Source organism: Frankliniella occidentalis, unplaced genomic scaffold (assembly GCF_000697945.3).
Source record: "Frankliniella occidentalis isolate FOCC.00 unplaced genomic scaffold, Focc_3.1 Scaffold525, whole genome shotgun sequence".
In the NCBI taxonomy this organism is placed as follows: domain Eukaryota; kingdom Metazoa; phylum Arthropoda; class Insecta; order Thysanoptera; family Thripidae; genus Frankliniella; species Frankliniella occidentalis.
This window is the reverse complement of record NW_026267642.1, coordinates 41,621-59,310: the sequence shown is the minus strand read 5'-3', so window position 1 is coordinate 59,310 and position 17,690 is coordinate 41,621. Positions and strand designations below refer to the sequence as shown.

The 17,690-nt window shown below is 43.0% G+C and overlaps 1 protein-coding gene across 3 annotated transcripts in view; it reads right to left on the bottom strand.

The window, feature by feature from the left end:
• Window positions 1–17,362, bottom strand: part of LOC113214367 (glucose dehydrogenase [FAD, quinone]-like) — a 39,516-nt gene extending 22,154 nt beyond the window's left edge. The window contains exons 1-7 of one of the 3 annotated variants that reach the window (XM_052275144.1): window positions 17,271–17,362; window positions 15,434–15,592; window positions 10,706–10,854; window positions 10,379–10,458; window positions 8,078–8,277; window positions 6,445–6,564; window positions 2,354–2,593 (exon numbers count right to left, since the gene is read on the bottom strand). In XM_052275144.1, the coding sequence (XP_052131104.1) occupies window positions 2,354–2,593; window positions 6,445–6,564; window positions 8,078–8,277; window positions 10,379–10,458; window positions 10,706–10,854; window positions 15,434–15,592; window positions 17,271–17,324 (1,002 nt within the window). In that variant the 5' untranslated portion in view covers window positions 17,325–17,362. Of the gene's footprint in view, window positions 1–2,353; window positions 2,594–6,444; window positions 6,565–8,077; window positions 8,278–10,378; window positions 10,459–10,705; window positions 10,855–15,433; window positions 15,593–17,145; window positions 17,242–17,270 lie in introns of those variants that run through there. The other 2 variants (XM_052275146.1, XM_052275145.1) reach the window with 2 other exon arrangements.
• Window positions 17,363–17,690: the final 328 nt, after the last annotated feature.

Sequence of the window (17,690 nt, the reverse complement as noted above, 5' to 3'; positions counted from 1 at the left end):
CGGGTACATGGAGCGAAATCGAAACCGTCCAGAAAATTACAGAACGGGTGCCAGGCGGCACTCAACGCGACTCGGGCATGTCTTTTGGCACCCTTTTAAAGCCCGTGCAACGTCGAACTAACCCCCGAGATGACCTTGCAAAATTGATTTTTTCGCCCTCGTCGACAACTTTGACCTCGGGTGACTTAATTAAAGGAATGTCCCCAACAATTGGCCCACCAGTCCCCATGGAAATCCATGCATGAAATTTTGGCTTTAACGATTTTGGTGTGCAGGCGTTTGCAGGCATGGATTCACAAGATACTACAAAACTATTTCTCTGCAGCTCCTCTTTCTTCCATCAGTACACTTAAAAATTGTTAGCAACTGGTGCAGCAACTTTGTGCCATAATAACCATGTTTTTTTTTGTTGTTTTTTTTGGCAAATAGAAACATGTAAGGAGCCTAGGGTCCTACGATACATGGGGTCCCATGACACACGGGGTCCCATGATACTTTTGCGATATCTCAGATACGATAGTAGTTACGTCCACCAAAAACAAGGGTGGTGTTCTTCAGCAAACGATGTTGTTAGAATCAAGAATGGCTGTTCTACTACACCTAGCCTCAGCGTGAGTCACTCCAAAAGTTTTACTTACAAGGGAAGGTTTTAAGGTGTTACACACAAATTTCGCTGGGCGCGATACATATTGCAGGGGACATATGTAGATTATGATTGGCACCGGTTTTAGCTGCTCATACTATCTTTTTCGTTTGTTTTGGACAATTTTTAGTAGGAAAACATCATAAAACCAGAAAAATGTGATCTGCAAATGCCTATATCTCCGGAACCGTTTGAGCTACGCCATCCAGATTTTGCACAGAGGTAGTCCGCATAAATACGTTAATTGTCTAAAAATATGGGAACAGTTGAAAAAAATTGTTGAAATGGTCCGAAATCCAAGTCAAAATCCAAGTAAGGAAGGTGCACATAGTTTGTGACATTTTCTTCGACGTTTTTCGAAAAAAAAATATACTTTACGATAATTTAGTTACAAATTCGGCCTACCTCTGGAATAAATTCTGGAATAAATTCCAAATATATCATGGGACCCAAAGCCTGGGGTCCCATGTTACTTTTCAAGATGTTCGTAGATAAGCCTTTGCTTTCAAATGGGTCGTACAAAAATTACAAAATAGGTGTCATTCAAAAAGTGAAGCCTCATACTATAATACCAAATCATGAAAATGGGGGTGCTGTGCCATTTGTGGCCAACAGGGCTGAAATCCAAAAGAGTGTATCACACTCTCTTATGTTTGTCACTGTCGTAAAAATGTCCACTGTAAACTGGTTGGTGTTTTTTCTCCCAAATATTGGCGTCGTCTGGATAACCCTAGATCATGGGGATCAAAGACGCCAATATTTGGAGTTCTGAAATAGAAGGATGCTAATCACTGTACTTGCAGTGTATCTTCTACTGCTTTGTATTACAAAGAAATTGTATATGTTTGTACAGTTCCAGATAGATTTTCCTTTGGTTATTACAGACACGCGGTTGGTTGTAATATAGAAGCAGATTATCCATACTACAAATTTAAGTACTTATTTGTGTTACCATTAAAGTGGTAAAATTAAAATACCATTGGTTTATGTGCACAGAATTCTTGGTAAGTTACGAGGGGCCTTGTTTGTAAGACTTCTATAGAAGCACAGACGTAGGAACTCAAACAGGTCTTGGGGTGGCCTGCACGTAGTAAGCAATTATAATTTGTTTAGAATTTTGAATGGTCAGAATTAGTCTTTCCTAAACAGAGAAAATTTTTGAAATCCATTGTATGTAACATACGCCCAAACATTTGACTATAGTCCTACAGTGAAGAAAACGACGAACGGCTAAAATGGACTGGTTTTCGTCACACTTGCTCTTTTCCGTCGAGTTTGGACAGCTTTCGAGAGAGAGGGAGAAGCTTGGACGGTCCTGGGCCCACAGTTAAAACCTTGCGAAGCAAAATGCCAAAACCTTTGCAGCTGCGAAGCATTTGTTTCGATTTCTTCGCTACTGCGAAGCAAATTGATCGCGATTGCGAAAACTCTAAATTCGAAGGTACTATTGTTTCCGAACTGGGAACATTTCTGTGCACATCCAGATCCAGCTGGATGCAAAATTTGTTCCTGTAACTAAACAAAAACTTTACACGACCTGTCTCCCCGTTGAGAACAAATTTGCATCCAGCTGGATCTGCACAGAAACGTTCCCAGTTCGGAAACAAAATAGTACCTTCGCATGAAGAGTAAAGGATTTGGCATTGCGCCCTTCGCAAGGTTTAAACTGTGCCCACCTTGCACTACTTACTGGTCGACTCTACAACTGACCTGTGGTGAGTTAAAGGAGCCGGCTGAAAGCACTGCGGCCTTGTTCAGCTTGACAGTCTTCCTGCCCTGCGGACCGTCGTACTCGACGGCCACGGCGCGCGGCTTGCCCGGCCCGCTGGACAGGATGACACGCCTGACGGTTGCACCGGTCTGCACCGTCAGGTTGGGCCTTTTTCGCACGGCGGGCGTGAGGAACGCTCGGTTTGTGCTGACGCGCTCGCCATTGGAGGACGATGGTGCCTGTAAGGAAAGCATTATAGGTGCATCCGCTTTTGAGCCCGCCCTTCTGCTTAGAAAATGCTATCCAGCGGGCTTATGGAAACGACCTCGTGTCTGTCTGCCCGTCTGTCTGTTTCACTAGAAGGTGCTATAAACTTCAAATTTTCAGTGTATCTTAAAGTTCACTCCCAGAAAACGAAACGCCAACGGCAAATCGTGCCAACCACCAATAAGGGTCTGAAAAAGGGTATCAAAGAAAACGGGAGGTCAAAAGAGTGAAACAAAAATATTTGTTTATGATTTCATAAGGGGTAACTCATGAAAGAAGATCCCTCTGAACTAAAATTTTGTCCTTTGACGAACCCTAAACGCGGGCGGATTTGCACCATCACAGTTCACAGTGTGTTCTTTCCCAAGTTTTAAGTGACACATTTTCCCTAGCCATCTCTCACCGATTGGGCGCTAGAGGTGCTTTTTCGACAAAAATACGCCGAAACACTGTAATTTGAAGTGCGATACTTTTCTCACATTTCCATGTGATAAAATTCCCTGTGTGTTTTCCATGATTAATTACGCCTGGGGAAGTGATGAATTTTTATTACAAATTTTCTGACACGCATTGCATATGATGCGATGGTTCTGGATTAATCTCAAAACGGCGTGACGCATAGTGCATAAAATTATGATGCATCAAAGTGTCGCTCAAATAAGTGATGGTCATTACAAATATAAGCAATAAAAATAATATCGTACTTTCCTGGCGATGACCATCACAACATCGTGCAATATTTCTGTATCACAGACAACGTGCAGTCTGTAACACAATCTGATTAACAGTGCACGGCTCAAAAAGTTTTTCTCTTTTATCCTGTTTGTATGTATGTATGTATGTATGTATGTATGTATGTATGTGTGTGTGTGTGTGTTTGAATCTTTGCCTGTGGGCACCACAACCCGAGAACAAAATCAGGAATATGGGATTTTAATGGACCCTTTCTCTCATAGCAAAAGTATATGGTCTCCAATTGTCACCAGATTTGGTGTACAGTTTCTTCTAAGGTCCCTTAACATTCTCTAATTTTTGTGGGAAGGTAATATTCAAAGAAATTTAAAATATTTTTTTACTAGTTTTTCTATGTTAAATATTGAAAAAAAAAAAGTTTAATTTTTTTTTTAAATATTACCTTCCCACAAAAATAAGTGAAAGTTAAGGGACCTTGGAAGAAACTGTACACCAAATTTGGTGACAGTTGGAGACCATATATTTTGCTATGAGAGTAACGCTAATATGCTAAATTTTGATCGAAGGGTAGAAAACTCAAATCCAACTTTTTGACATTGGTGGATTAGAATCAGTTTTTTTTATCCTCTTTCAAATGGTCTAGTCAAATTTCACCTCATTGGACATTTTCATAGAGTTATACCTACACCACCCTTTAAAACCACTATTTTTGCCTCAAAACTTTAAGAATTTATATCTCCTGAACCGTTTGAGCTACAGAAACCAGATTTAGAGTGGGTTCATATTTCATGAATACCTTTAATTTTCGAGAGGAAAAATAAAATCCGAAACCAGACCCGTAATCTTGGGTCAATGATGAAAAGAACTACTCAAATACAAGTCAAGTTCGCAAAGAGACGGTGCCTTTTATTTTCCAACTCGTTCTTCCCATGTTGGCCCCCCGTGTCTGTTTCTTCCGCGAACGAGTGTCTCATTCTCCACCTTTAACTTCTCGCTCATCGGGCAGCCTACCTCTATATGTTATGTATGGGTTACATGAATAGCTCTACGGAATCACTGGAAGTGCTTCCAACGAACCCTAACCACCTTACATCGAATCCTAAGATAGTGGATGCAGAATTAAAAGGATAACATCTCTGCACATAACTTTCAGAGGCCTTGCGCAAGCGTACTGCTGGTCTGACGTGCATCTCGTTAGTCCATTTACATTACAATAAAGAGTGACATTGCTTCTCTGGGACCAGTAAACCAAGGGGAAATAGGCTCCAAAAAATGGTACACCCGAAGTCGAAGTTCATAAACTTCGGCCGAAGTTCACTGAAGTTCGCTATGTAAAATTTGATCGACGTTCACTGAAATTCACCGAAGTTCACCAAAATCCATCGAAGTTCACCGAAGTTCAAAATCAGAAGTTGAAGTTCCTCAAAGTTCAAAATTAAACGTCGAAGTTCCCCAAAGTTCAAAAGAAATGTCGAAGCTCCCCGAAGTTCAAAAGAAATCATAGAAGTTCACTGAAGTTCAAAATCAGAAGTTGAAGTTCCTCAAAGTTCAAAATTAAACGTCGAAGTTCCCCAAAGTTCAAAAGAAATGTCGAAGCTCCCCGAAGTTCAAAAGAAATCATAGAAGTTCACTGAAGTTCAAAATAAATTAGTACATATTTTTAGGCTGAACTAGCGATTTTGAGTGCTTACTTTAAGCGAGTCCCTAGCTGACTCAAAGCAGATATCTACGAGCCAAATAACAAAGATTAGGAAGGAAAAATTTTGCTTTCATGTCTCTGGATCAGGTTGAAGTTCGAGAACTTCGGTCGAAGTTCCGCGAAGGTCACTGAAGTGCTCGGAGTTCACTAGAGTTCACTGAAGTTCACCGAAGTTCGCCGAATTTCAAGGAAACGTACACCGAAGTTCAAGCCTAATTCCCCTTGCAGTAAACGATTGAAGTTATATGTCCAACTATAAAATATGCACATCATCTTATGCGTTATATGTCTAATACATGGAAACTAGTCAAAAGAAGATTATTTCCTACACTGTAAACTTTGATAGGACAATTTTTACGGACAGTATGATGGAGGGTACAAGTTTTGGCAACAGTGGCCAAGGTACAAAACATTGGCCCCTTTTCGTGGCCGTTTTGCATGGCGCGTGCCGGATTACGGTGGGAGGTCGTGGTGCTCATTGGTGATCGTGGTCAAGAGCTTGTGGCGTGGGTCGGCGTAGCGTCCAGGTAGCGTCACCGCCCCGTGCCCCCGCCCCCACCCCCAAGGGAGTGGCCTTCGCCATCATGAAGTGGCCAGGCGTAGTGGCCAGAGACACGCGGGGAGGGGGGGGGGGGAGTTTGATGAAAGTGTGGTCAAAATTGTACCATAGGGTACAGCTCAGCCATCGTGGCGTGGCCCGGCCTAGCCCCCCCCCCTCCTCCTCGGAACCCGGCGACGAGGCAGGTCAGAGGGAAACAAAGGCTGCAATGTCTTGCACCGCCCGCAACGCCCGCCCCCATGTGGCTCCGTGGCTCAGTAAGTTACGAACGAAGCATGAGCGCTGAGTTGGCATGGCCGAGGTTCTATTCCCGGCACTGCCAGCTACACGCGTATCTTGCGGCTATGTAGTAACTGAACCAACCATGATGACAGACTACCAAGTTAGTCGCTCCGTGTCATTCCTCCCTGTCACAGCACGACAGACACACGGACAGACAGACAACAGAGTGTGGACAAAATCGGCCCATAGGGTACAGTTCAGATCGCGCCGTGTCACTACTCCCTGCCGCAGCGCGACAAAACACGGACACACAGACAGACAGGCAGACAGCATGGGACAAAATCGTCTCCTACGATACGGCTCATAACACGAGCGCGGCGCATCTCCTTAATGATTTGTTTACACAAAAGCCAGACCGCATTGCGGTGACCACAACCATTACCACATGACAGCTTAGGGTGACGAGGGTATCCCCGCCCCGGCCAATTGTACCATGCAAGGGGCCAGCTCAGACTTGTATCTTATTTTTCGGGGTCGCTTTTTGGGACGAACCCTAAACGCGGGCGGATTTGCACCATCACAGTTCACAGTGTGTTCTTTCCCAAGTTTTAAGTGACACATTTTTCCCTAGCCTACCCCATGGCCCTTACCCTAGACACGCCGATCTGCTTCGCCCCGTTGACGTCCTGCACGCTTGGAATGCCGGCTTCCTCGTACGCCTGCATAAGCAGCTGGGTGTTCGGAGCAAGGTAGCTGTCCAGCATTACGTCCTGTATTTGAACAGATTCAATGATACTCTTTTTAGGAACCAAAACCTGATATACAAAAAAATTATGTTTTAATAAAGACAAAGAATTTTTACAGTGTGTAACTCTGTGCCAAATTTGAGACCTGTCCGATGAAAGGAACCATTCGCGACTCTCCCTAAAAAGTTTACTCACATTTGACAAAGAAAGCTCGTACATGTTGCATAGTCACATTCAGTATGACTTTGTGCCAATAGGGCCGATAGGGGAAAAGCCTGCAAATTGCTTCCGAACAACAGGTTCGTAATGCAAACCAAAACCTTCGTAGCTTGCGAAGTGTTTTGAAGCGTTGTATAACAAACTAATTCTTAAGTGTGATAGTTTTCACACAATTTCGTGTGATGAAATGTCCTGTGTGATTACCATGATTTATCACGCTTGGGGAAGTGATGAATTTTTGGCACAGATGGTGTGTGATACTTATTGCAAAATAATGCGATGATCCCGGATTTATCTTAAAACGGTGTGACGCATCGATGACAAATTATGATACCTCGAAGTATCGCTCAAATAAGTGATGGTCATCACAAATCTAATCAATGCATTTAATGTTGTACTTTTTCTGCGATGAACATCACAACATTGTGCAATATTTCTGTATTCCAGAAAACGTGCAGTCAGTATCACATGATTTGAAGCTTACGAATAAATAGTTCGTAATGCAAACTGACTATTCTTACAAACCTTTCTGGCTCTAGCCTCACCAATAATTGCTTTGCAATACAAACAATTTCTTTGCAATACAAAGAATGAAAATTGTTTGTAACGTTGCAAATCATTTAGTTTGTAAGCACTTTACAGTGCTCGGACACAGCTCCTTATTCGAGAAAGAGCATGAGGCTCCGGGGTAGGCAGCCGTTCTGCCTCAGGTGTGGATGTGGTCGCCTACGTCGGCACTCGGCGACGCGGGCCCACTGATGGTCTCTACTCGGCGATCACTCTCTCGCACACACTTGTCCTCTCCTTGCTCACTCCGGATAGTTATTGAAAGGGGTTCGTAAATAATAAGACTCCAAGTTACTAACTGTTGCAGCACTGACTCGACACACCGGGATTAGGTATCTACACTTGCACTTTCACTGACTGACCCTAACGGGCGCGACTCTATGGTCCAACCTAACGGTGGACAGGGACCCACGACCAGCGTGGTCCGAACCGAACGGTTTGAGGTGTAAAACTAGACTGCCTCCCTTCGGCAGCGGGTGAGACCCGCTCCAGCATCATATCTCAATATCTTATGAGTGGTGCGCTCAATCGGCACGCGTAACTAACTATCTCAGGCGTTGCCCCTGTGCTGCGCCGGGCGTCGGCGCGCGTGCCTGGCCGAGGCGCGTGCCCGGCCGAGGCGGGGCGGGACCGCGAGTATCAGCGTGGTGACGCTGATATACTGTAAAAAGCTTACCTTCAGACATGACCCTAGATTTTAGCACAGCCTAGAATACTTTGGTTAAGTAAATATTAAACAAAAAGGGCCTACCTGCAAACCGCCCTTCCCATGATGTATAGTATCCGCAGCGATAGCAGGGTCAAGGTTGTTTTCGGACTTTTTAAAGTAAGGTAGGACTTCCTTGTAGCTCCAGCCCGTGTTTCCGAGAGAGCGCCAATGGTCGTAGTCGCCGGCATTACCGCGCGTATAGTGAAGTGCGTTGACGGCGCTGCAACCACCCATTACCTTACCTGAAGAGGAAGCGGATGAATGTCAAAACGTAAAAATATCCTGACAAAAGCGTTACTTGTGCAATAGGGAAAAAGTGGGAGTTAGCAAACAATAATTTCGTGGGCTCGCAGAAAGATTGAATTGAAAACAACAAAAAGCACACAATATGGTTATTTAAATGTGTACGCGTGTCTATAACAGATTTAGATTACCTTATATTCTCTTTAAAAATTTCAGTCCAGTTTCATTGTTAAACAACCAATTCGATAAAAGGGTGAAAATCAAGGAAGCGGACAACATTTGAAGCCAGCTTGTTTCATTCAATTAGTACTGGATTTTTGGTGCAATATATTTTTCTACCCATGTTATCAATCGCTGAGCACCTTATATGAAAGGTTTTGTTGCAGTTTGATGCCAATTACAAAAAAGATTTCAAATTATTCACTTTAGGAAAGGGAACTCCATGGATGGACATTTCATTGAAGCTAGCTACTACTAGGTGTTCAAATTTGCAGTCCACAATCCGCTTTCTGCAGTTGATGCACCGCCCTGACGATGTTACAAATACATTAACACATCACTACTAAACCGTTTTCTGTGTCCCGCCAGTCTTTAAGATGCAAATCAAAAGTATTGTGTCAATGTGTCATTTTGGGTGAAGCTCAGGGCAGTGTCATTACCATGAACAAATGTTCCAATCACTCAAATTTTACCTATGAAGCATTTTTTCAGTACGGAGTGATGTCTAAGAGGTATGAACTGGATGTTGTTGTCATTAAATAGTGAGCTATGACTGGTAAAAGCAACTACTTTACCCCAAAATAGTTATTTAAACTGTGCTCAACAGGGAGAGGTTAGGTTGGGTCCACCCACCTTATCTCCGTGGGAATTTACATCTAGGAATCAATTAGTAGTTTGAGTGATAATTGGGAGTGAAATACAAAGAATATATATGCTCATGTAGCGTTGATTAAATTTGTACGCTTGGGGCTACAATCCTACAGGAGAGACAACCGTGTGAGGCTGTGAATGTCATCCCCATGGACCGTCATTACCGTGGACAAAATGGCCTGGCCGAGGAAGTCTCTTCGCGGAGTACAAATGCAGCTCTCTTCTAAACATCTCCGTGACTTCAAAGACAAATCAACACTCCCTATCAATAGAAGAGTTTAACTTGGACAAAATTGAGACCTTGTTTTCGCTCTGCTGTATTTATTTTGAACTTTGACGTTTTTAACCTCAAAATGTTGAAATTATTTTAAGTAATTGGAGAGACATACTATGAAGCCTGAGGGCCAGGGATTTGAGTTCATTTTGATTGGCAGTCAACAGTTTGCATTTTACATGAACAGAAATAACATTTTTTCTTTGTATTCTGTGATTATAATGGAAGAATTCAAGGGTCTAGGGACTGTCCAACTAAATCTAAAATAGCACTTTTGTTGCTCTTTTAATAAATGTGACTTAACCTTTTATGTGTTTCTTGTACCCTAATATGTATGTCAGATTTTTATCACTGATAGGGACAAGAATTCTAACTTTCAAAAAGCTGACTTCATAAGTTATCCTCTTCCCAGATTTTCACCCAAAAGTCAAGACTGAAAAATCAATGCATAGCGGAAGACCTCTTAAAAATAACCTTTCTTAAATTGAAGCTCGTAGGCAGCCTCATCAGTCACACCCACACTGGAAACAGGTGCAACGTATCACCCTTTTAGGGGTGTTAGTGCTCTCGTGCCTTTCCAAAGGCAAGACAGCACTTCTAACACCCTTAACGGTGCTACGATTTTGCACCTGTCGTGGCTCTGCAAAGCCATTAGAGCAGGAGCACCCCTTAGGGGAGTGATTTCGCAGCTTTGTTTTTCCAGTGCAGAGTGCAGTCCCTAAAACTTATGGAGCACATCGGATACCATAGACGACTTGTAGGTATACCATTTGGAAGGGACCATCACCATGTGAAATGTTCATTGCATTTGGAAACTTGTTTTATGCAGTGTGTTGTATAAAGCAGCGGTGTTCGATGCTTTATTACACAAAATTTTCTGCCGGAAAATTGCCTATAAGCTTCCTCCCTTCACGTACGCGACCAAACTGCAATTTCAGATCATTTCTGAATCTTACCTCTGTAAATTGATCGGCCAGCATCCCACGCACTTTTCTGTGATGTGTACTGCCAGTCGTAGAACGGTCCTGTTAAATACCTGCAGCAGACACTCGCTTCTTACTGATCGAATCCTTAAAATCGTATGCAATTGAATTGATTTGCGATAGGCGTCAGAGCCAATGCACAAATTTGTGCATAACCATGGCCACTGAAAATAGTGCAGGGCTAATGCACAACACAATTCGACTAGGATGACTTTAGGGTATTACTATTTCTAGTAAACAGAAAGGCTTTTTGTTGTTCTTTTTAGGAAACCTTTGAACGGTTCACTGAGTGTCTAGTACCGGTTGTATAGAGCAGGGACCATGCCTAGGTCAGGCTCTTCGGCCCCAGATTCCAGCAGGAGCACTTTCCACGACGACACCTCACTGAGACGACTGGCCACCACGGACCCAGAGCTCCCTCCGCCAATCACGATGAAGTCGTAGGGGCCCTAGAAAAAGCAGGTGAAATACACTTTAAATGATAAATGACAAGGGACATTTTTTGTGCCCTATGAGAGGGGGCAATCACTTCCGTACTAACTCGTTCGCCCAAGCCTGTACTAAAGGCGTACTAACAGCGTAATAACATGTTCTAATGGTAGAAATAAAGCGTAATAGTGCTGTCATAGTTACAAAATTTTGCACAAATGTGAAAAATGACGCTAAAAACAGGGTGTACTAATGTGTACTAACTAACGTACAGTCATGGATCCTAAATCCGAACGATTATACAATAAAAAATCGGTGTGGATCATAAAATCTACGGACCAAGACGCACCCACCACTACCTTGAACGATTTTTTGTCACCTACGGTGTACCTGTGAGGCCCGCTAGAACAATGTCCGTGTTTAAGAGCCAAAGTGCCCTAAAAACGAACAAGTCTTTGTAAAAGCTTATATCCGTACTTAGGGGACTTTCGGAAATTGCTTCTCAAACTTGACACGAGGGACATAAACAAAATTTTCTTGTGTCATCTTGTAGGGGGAGAGTTCTAGTTCTAGTTTAACATATCTCAACCTGAAAATTGTACGATCACCCGCCGTTGAGAACCCCACATTTTGGCGATGCAGTATAAAAATTGTCCGTTTTCGTGGCTCGAGTTCGGCATTTTTTGAGAGAACAGCATGCAAGATATCGGAAATATTTCTTCAAATCTATATTCTAAAAGGTATAACCTTTCTAGCGAACCTTCGGAAGCTATATTCCAAATACTTGTTTTCGATTTAGGGGCTTTAGTAGAAAACAGCAAAGTGTCGGACATGAGGGCGCTAGTCGGAAGTTAGGATCCATGACTGTACTAACTCGCACACTTTCATCAGGAGTGATTCCCCTGTTGGCCCTACACTCTAAAAAATAATACAGAATTCTTTATCAAATTTGATACAGAATTCTGTATCAGGCTCTCGTGATATGGAAACATGTAACATGGGTACAAAATTCTGTAATCTGATCAAAATGTTACAAAATTCCGTAAATGTTACTAATTTCTGTAACAGATACAGGATCAAGTAACGTTGGATACAATTTTCTGTATCCCTGAATACAGAATTATGGAACTTCGTTGGCGCGGTCTCCGGGAGCCCCGGTGGCATTACACCGGATTCCAGCGAACCTCTCCTCAGGTAGCCTGGGTGGCCGCGCGGGTAAAGGCGCCCTAATCCAAGGGTCTGGGGTTCAACTCCCGGTGCGACAAGGTACATTACTTGAAACAAAATCTAAGGAGTTAAATCCCAAAGATATTCTGTATCACGTGATAGAGATTTTCGTATCCATGTTACAGATTGTATCAAAAATGATACAAATTTCTGTAACATGTGATATGTAAATTACTGCGTAACAATGTTACAGAGTTTTGTACTGATTTTTTTTAGAGTGATGTGTTGCTCCTGTGAGCGTGTGCGGACGTTTCGCGCGATTCTGCTTGTCGGATACTTGCCCTATTTTTAACGTTCAGCGTACGGTAACCTTTGTCCAGAAATTTGCGTCCACAACCCGGTGTTCGAATCGACCTCAAATCGACGCACAGTGCGGCCGATCCGGGAAAAATTGGGCATAATTCGATTTTTCAATTCTCCCACATGTCGTAATCTTTAATGTACAAACTATCTAAAACCAGCCGGTTCATATTTATCTGCGCCCTACAACGATTTCTATGAGCCTTCAAACTTGACACTTCTGCCACCAAGAAAAACGGCGCGCAGCGCCTCATAACCTTAATTGTTTTGCGAGGCGATTATTCGTTACCTCAGGCACGGAATCGAACAAACTCTTTGCCTCAGAAGAAGTTGGAACCTTTACTCTAAAAAAAAGTTACAAGTTCTAGTATCAATTTTGAAACAAAATTTTGGAACCTTGGTTTCGGATTCAAAAATTTGTAATGCTGTGACAAAATTTTGTAATTGTTTCAAAAAATTATAACCGACGTACAAACTTTAACAATAAAAATGCAAATTTTTGTAACTGTTGCGGGTTTTTGTAATTGTTACAAACAGTATTTGTAAAATTGTGACAGGTTGTCGTAATCCTGGTATTATTTTTTGTTAACTAGATATAAAAATTTGTAACATAGGATGTTACAAATTTTTGCATCGCCGCATTACCGCATTACAAATTTTTGTATTCCAATAGGGTATTTCAATGGATCGCTGCCGAGGGGTGGACGACTGGGCGGCTCCCGTGTACAGGCCAAAATGTACTCCAGGTGTTCTCCGATTGTACTCCGACTGTACTCCGTGTACTCCGGCTGTTTTTGTCGCAAGTTCTCCGCGTAAATAAGAGTGTACTCCGGTGTACTCCGGGTGTACTCCAGGTGTACTCCAGGTGTACTCTGCGCGCTCCAACCGGCAATACTCAGTGTTCTCCGACTGTACTCCGTGTACTCCGTACTCCTGTGTACACGAAAAATTCAAGTCGCCCACCACTCGATCGCTGCCCGGAACTAAGAAGAACAAAACCGGATACAGAGAGCGGTGGTGGGGGCGGGCGCGCGGAGGAGCGGAGGGCAGGCGGGGAGGCTCCCCTCCCCTTTCGTATCACATGGTTAAGAAATGTGCAGTTGTAGACATCCAAAAAACAAAACAAACTTGTACACTCTCGTGTAAAACTTAGTGTGAGAGCAGGGCAGGGCTGCTCTCGCTGCCTACCGAAGGAAAATCTCTTCGACCCGAGAAATGATAAAGATTTCGTGTGTCGCTAGGAACTAGGCGCTAGATGGCGTAACAGTCAGAGCCTCTCTTACAATAACCATTTATTTGCATAAAACTTAAATTTTGACACGAAACTAACATTTAATTTTACGCTGTATGCTCTATAAGATAATGACCTTCAGTGAATATGCAACTTGTTGTTCAAAACGTCAACCATGCGCCAGGTATAATTGGTTTAATATCAACGCGCACAGGGTACCTGCCAACTCTCGTTGGTTGGGTGTGGCAACGTTTTCCAAGCATGATTGTAGCGTTTTCTACACCCTTCATTTTCGTGTCGGTGACTTCGCTTCCAGTGTCACTGATTGTCTCCATCCTACTTTGGAACAGTCAGTGCTCCGAGGGAAAGGCCAAATTTAGCAAATCAATTTTGCTGAAACCGGTTTATGAAATACTCGAAGACAGAGGGTTCTCGGGTAAATTCACCCTGCCTGCACTTCTGATGATTAGGCATTGGCTAACTGATATGACCCTTCCGGAAGGGCGATAAGAAAATACTACTATTTTTTGGATGTCGGCAACTGCAAACCACAGCACAAAATATTTCAAAATTTTGCAGTCAGAAAGGAAATATATGAAATGCGACGTTTCGAAAATTTGTAACATCTTATGTTACAAAATTTTGTAACCAGGAAGCAAATACTTGTAATCTGATGTTATTTGTAAATTTGTAATCTTGTTACTGAAAGAACTTCATATCAATGTTGCAAAATTTTGCACTGATTTTCGTCTTTCGTCTTTTCGAAAAGAGTTGTTTTGGTTAGCAGTTGACTTTATGCAACAGCCAATAACAGGCCGACGTGGGGATATGCCATTTTTTTCAGCTGAATCAGCTTTGGAGCAAGCGTGGTTTTCACGCCTCCGGCGTGATTTTCACGCAAGCGTCTGCTAGCAGCGTGATTTTCACGCAAGTTCGTAGTTGCACTTGGGAGATATTCGAGAATGTGTACCCACTAACTTGCGTGAAAATCATGCTGCTAGCAGACGCTTGCTTGAAAATCACGCCGGAGGCGTGAAAATCACGCTTCTTCCAAAGCTGATTCAGCTGAAAAGAATGGCATAGCCCCACGTCGGCCCGTTATTGGCTGTTGCATAAAGTCCACTGCTAACGAAAACAACTCTTTTCGCGCTAGCGGCGTGAAAATCACGCTCGCTTCTTGTGAACTCTGAATCCATCTTTATGTCCGCCTTTTCCCGGATCGGCCGCACTGTGCGACGTCGATTGAGCGGTCGACAAGTTTTCGAATCCGAATGTCGATTCGACGGGATTTTGTCCACTAAATCGACGTTGTATCTACCAAGTCAAAATTTCATCGATAACGGTCTAAATGGGCAGATAAAAATGGAATATAAAAGCTTACGGGCGAGTTAAGTTCCCAATCGGTCTTAAATGCAAGACTTCCTGTAGCAGGCCAAGTCCTATCCGGACTCCTCCCGGGTCAACGGGAAGACGTCTCCAATGTTAAGTTGTAATCGCCAATATGTCCAATATGATATTTCTTGCAATTTAAACACTTCAAGACCAGTAAGCTTAGTGAAGATTTGGCGAAGGGTAGTTCGCGAGTAACACCGATAATTCCTCGACAACTTGGATATTTTTCTCCGGCGATAACCTCTCGAGCACTCGAAGTCGATTTGACCATCTATTTCTCACTGGGACAAACACTACTTTCTAGCTACTTCCAGGAACAATAAAATGTGCTTTTTACTTTGGCTGCCTTTCAAATAACGAGTTCTTTTCTCATGCCATGTCGGTCAGGATTGTGGAACTGTCTTTTAAAACGAACATTTTTACGGAACTGATAAAACTATAGTAGGTACCTGAACAATGTCCTTGGTCTGCTTTGCCTTCTGTTGAGCCGTCGCAATGCCTTTCGTGACGATGGCCGTCAAAAGAGCGGCGAAGACAGAGGCCGCTGAGCAGTTCGTCTGGGCCTGGGCCGTCCACGCAGCCGGCGAGGTGAGAGGGGCGAGCCACATCTGAACCCGAAAAGTACCGTCAAAGTGTCATATTCCGGACAAATTTGACCGTTTTTCCTCAATATTTCTAAAACCGGTAGGGGTATGAAAAATTCCAGCGTATTCTAGAAACTAGGAGCCAAGATACATATTTTCCATCTGAAGAGGAAATTTTCTTTGCGCCAGTTCACCTGCACAAGCCTCAGAAACCCCGTCCGGATTTAAACCCGAAGCCGGGGCAAATCCGGACAGTCCCTATTTTTGCTATTAAATGGCAGTAGAACAGGTCGATATGCCAATACTGCACTGCAGCTGCGTGCCAGTACACACCAACTTAACCCGTAACTGCGGAACCAGAGTGATATTGAAATTTTCGAGGCAAAATTGGTCCATTTCAGAAGTTAACCAACTTCTGCAAAAGTCAGTGCTATTTTAGTAGAAAGACATTGGTTTCGCAAAATACGCCATAAGAATGTGTACAACAATATTTACCACACAGGACTTTGTCAACATTGAAAATTTAGTGCATTTTTTACTAAGATTTGTAAGTGAGAGATCGAGTGAAATACCGGACAATCAATATTACGCGCAAAAGTCCGCAGGATAAAAACGTTAACAATTCTTGTTAACTGTGAAACGAACCCATGATTGGGGAAATTTATTCGCTTTAGGTGTTTTAGGAACTTTACATTCACGCAAAGCATTCTTTAAATTGTTGACGTGTCTTCGCCTCTGGACTTCTTATTTTAACTGCACACAATTTTTCGTGTGGGTTGCGCGTAATCTAAAGACACCTAGTTTTCCGCATGATTCTCACACCAGGCCTGATTTTCACTCCACTACACGGATATTCTCTAAGTGTAGCTCTTAGATCGGTTGTCGACCGTCGCGGTGGCTCGCTAGCGCTTAGAGAGAAAGTTTACTGTCCCCCGGAGGTAAGGATCAGTACTCAATACTAGCCAAAGACTGCAGTTAAACTATAGTTTCACTGCACATTTCATTAGTTGAATAGAAATTATTTCGAACACAGGGCCAAAAAACGGAAAATAACTGCTCATAAACTGCAGATTTACTACAGCTTAACTACAATGACGAAAGTACTAGAGTCCCGACTAGTTTCTCCAGAACTTCCGTACCTAATGGTCGAGGTCGTGTTCGTAATATTGATAAAATCATCCGTACTCCGGACGATTTCATCTTCATCACACTTCACCAAGGGGGTATTTACTTCGCATTTTCGTGTAGACTACTCCGTGTTTCGGGCATTACGCGTATTACCGAGTATTACAGCGTATTACCGGGTATTACTGCGCATTACAGGGTATTACAGTGGCCACTCGCATAGCCTCGCCAAGCTCTACTAGCCTGACCCTTCTGGTCACCGCCATACACTGCTGGCGTGGATTCTGATTGTTTTCTAATTATTGTTCAACAGCTTTAAAGCTAAATAACACATACAGCACTATGGCTTCATCCGCGCTGGCCTACAGAGGAGAACCGTGTGGCGCGGCTATGCGAGTGTCCATTGTACTGCGTATTACATGGTACTACCGGTTATTACAAGTCATACGCACAGGGTATTACTAAAGTGAATACCCCCTCACACGACTTAACATTTGTGATGCGAATGATGGTTGCACAAAATTATGGATAAGCGCGTCCATGAGGAAAATGGGAATGTGAGTGGATGAATACATACGCTCTGCACCATTATGTCCTTTGTTTTGTGAAGGTATGATGTTGTTGGAGCCATAAGTAGCGTATAAAGTCATGCCACGAAGTGCATACATGTGGGCGCGTGACCTAAAACTCAAGTCATCTAATTTGATAGTTTTTGGACTAATTGGTTTTAGCAAGTTATGTCGAGCCACCGCTCACGGTTGTTGTGGTTTCGTTCTTACGTGGCACGTTTCGTGTCCCAAGCGAGCAAGGTGCCACAGGCTTAAAAAAATCATACTCTGTAAGAAACACTTGTTGAAAAACAAGTCGCGCACTGATGACGGTTTTGTAGCTAAACAACAATGTTGTTTAAGAACAACAAAAGTTGGTGCAAAACGGCAATGTTTGTTGCAAAACAGCAATGTTTGTTGCAAACCAGTAATGTTGTTCCTAAACAGCT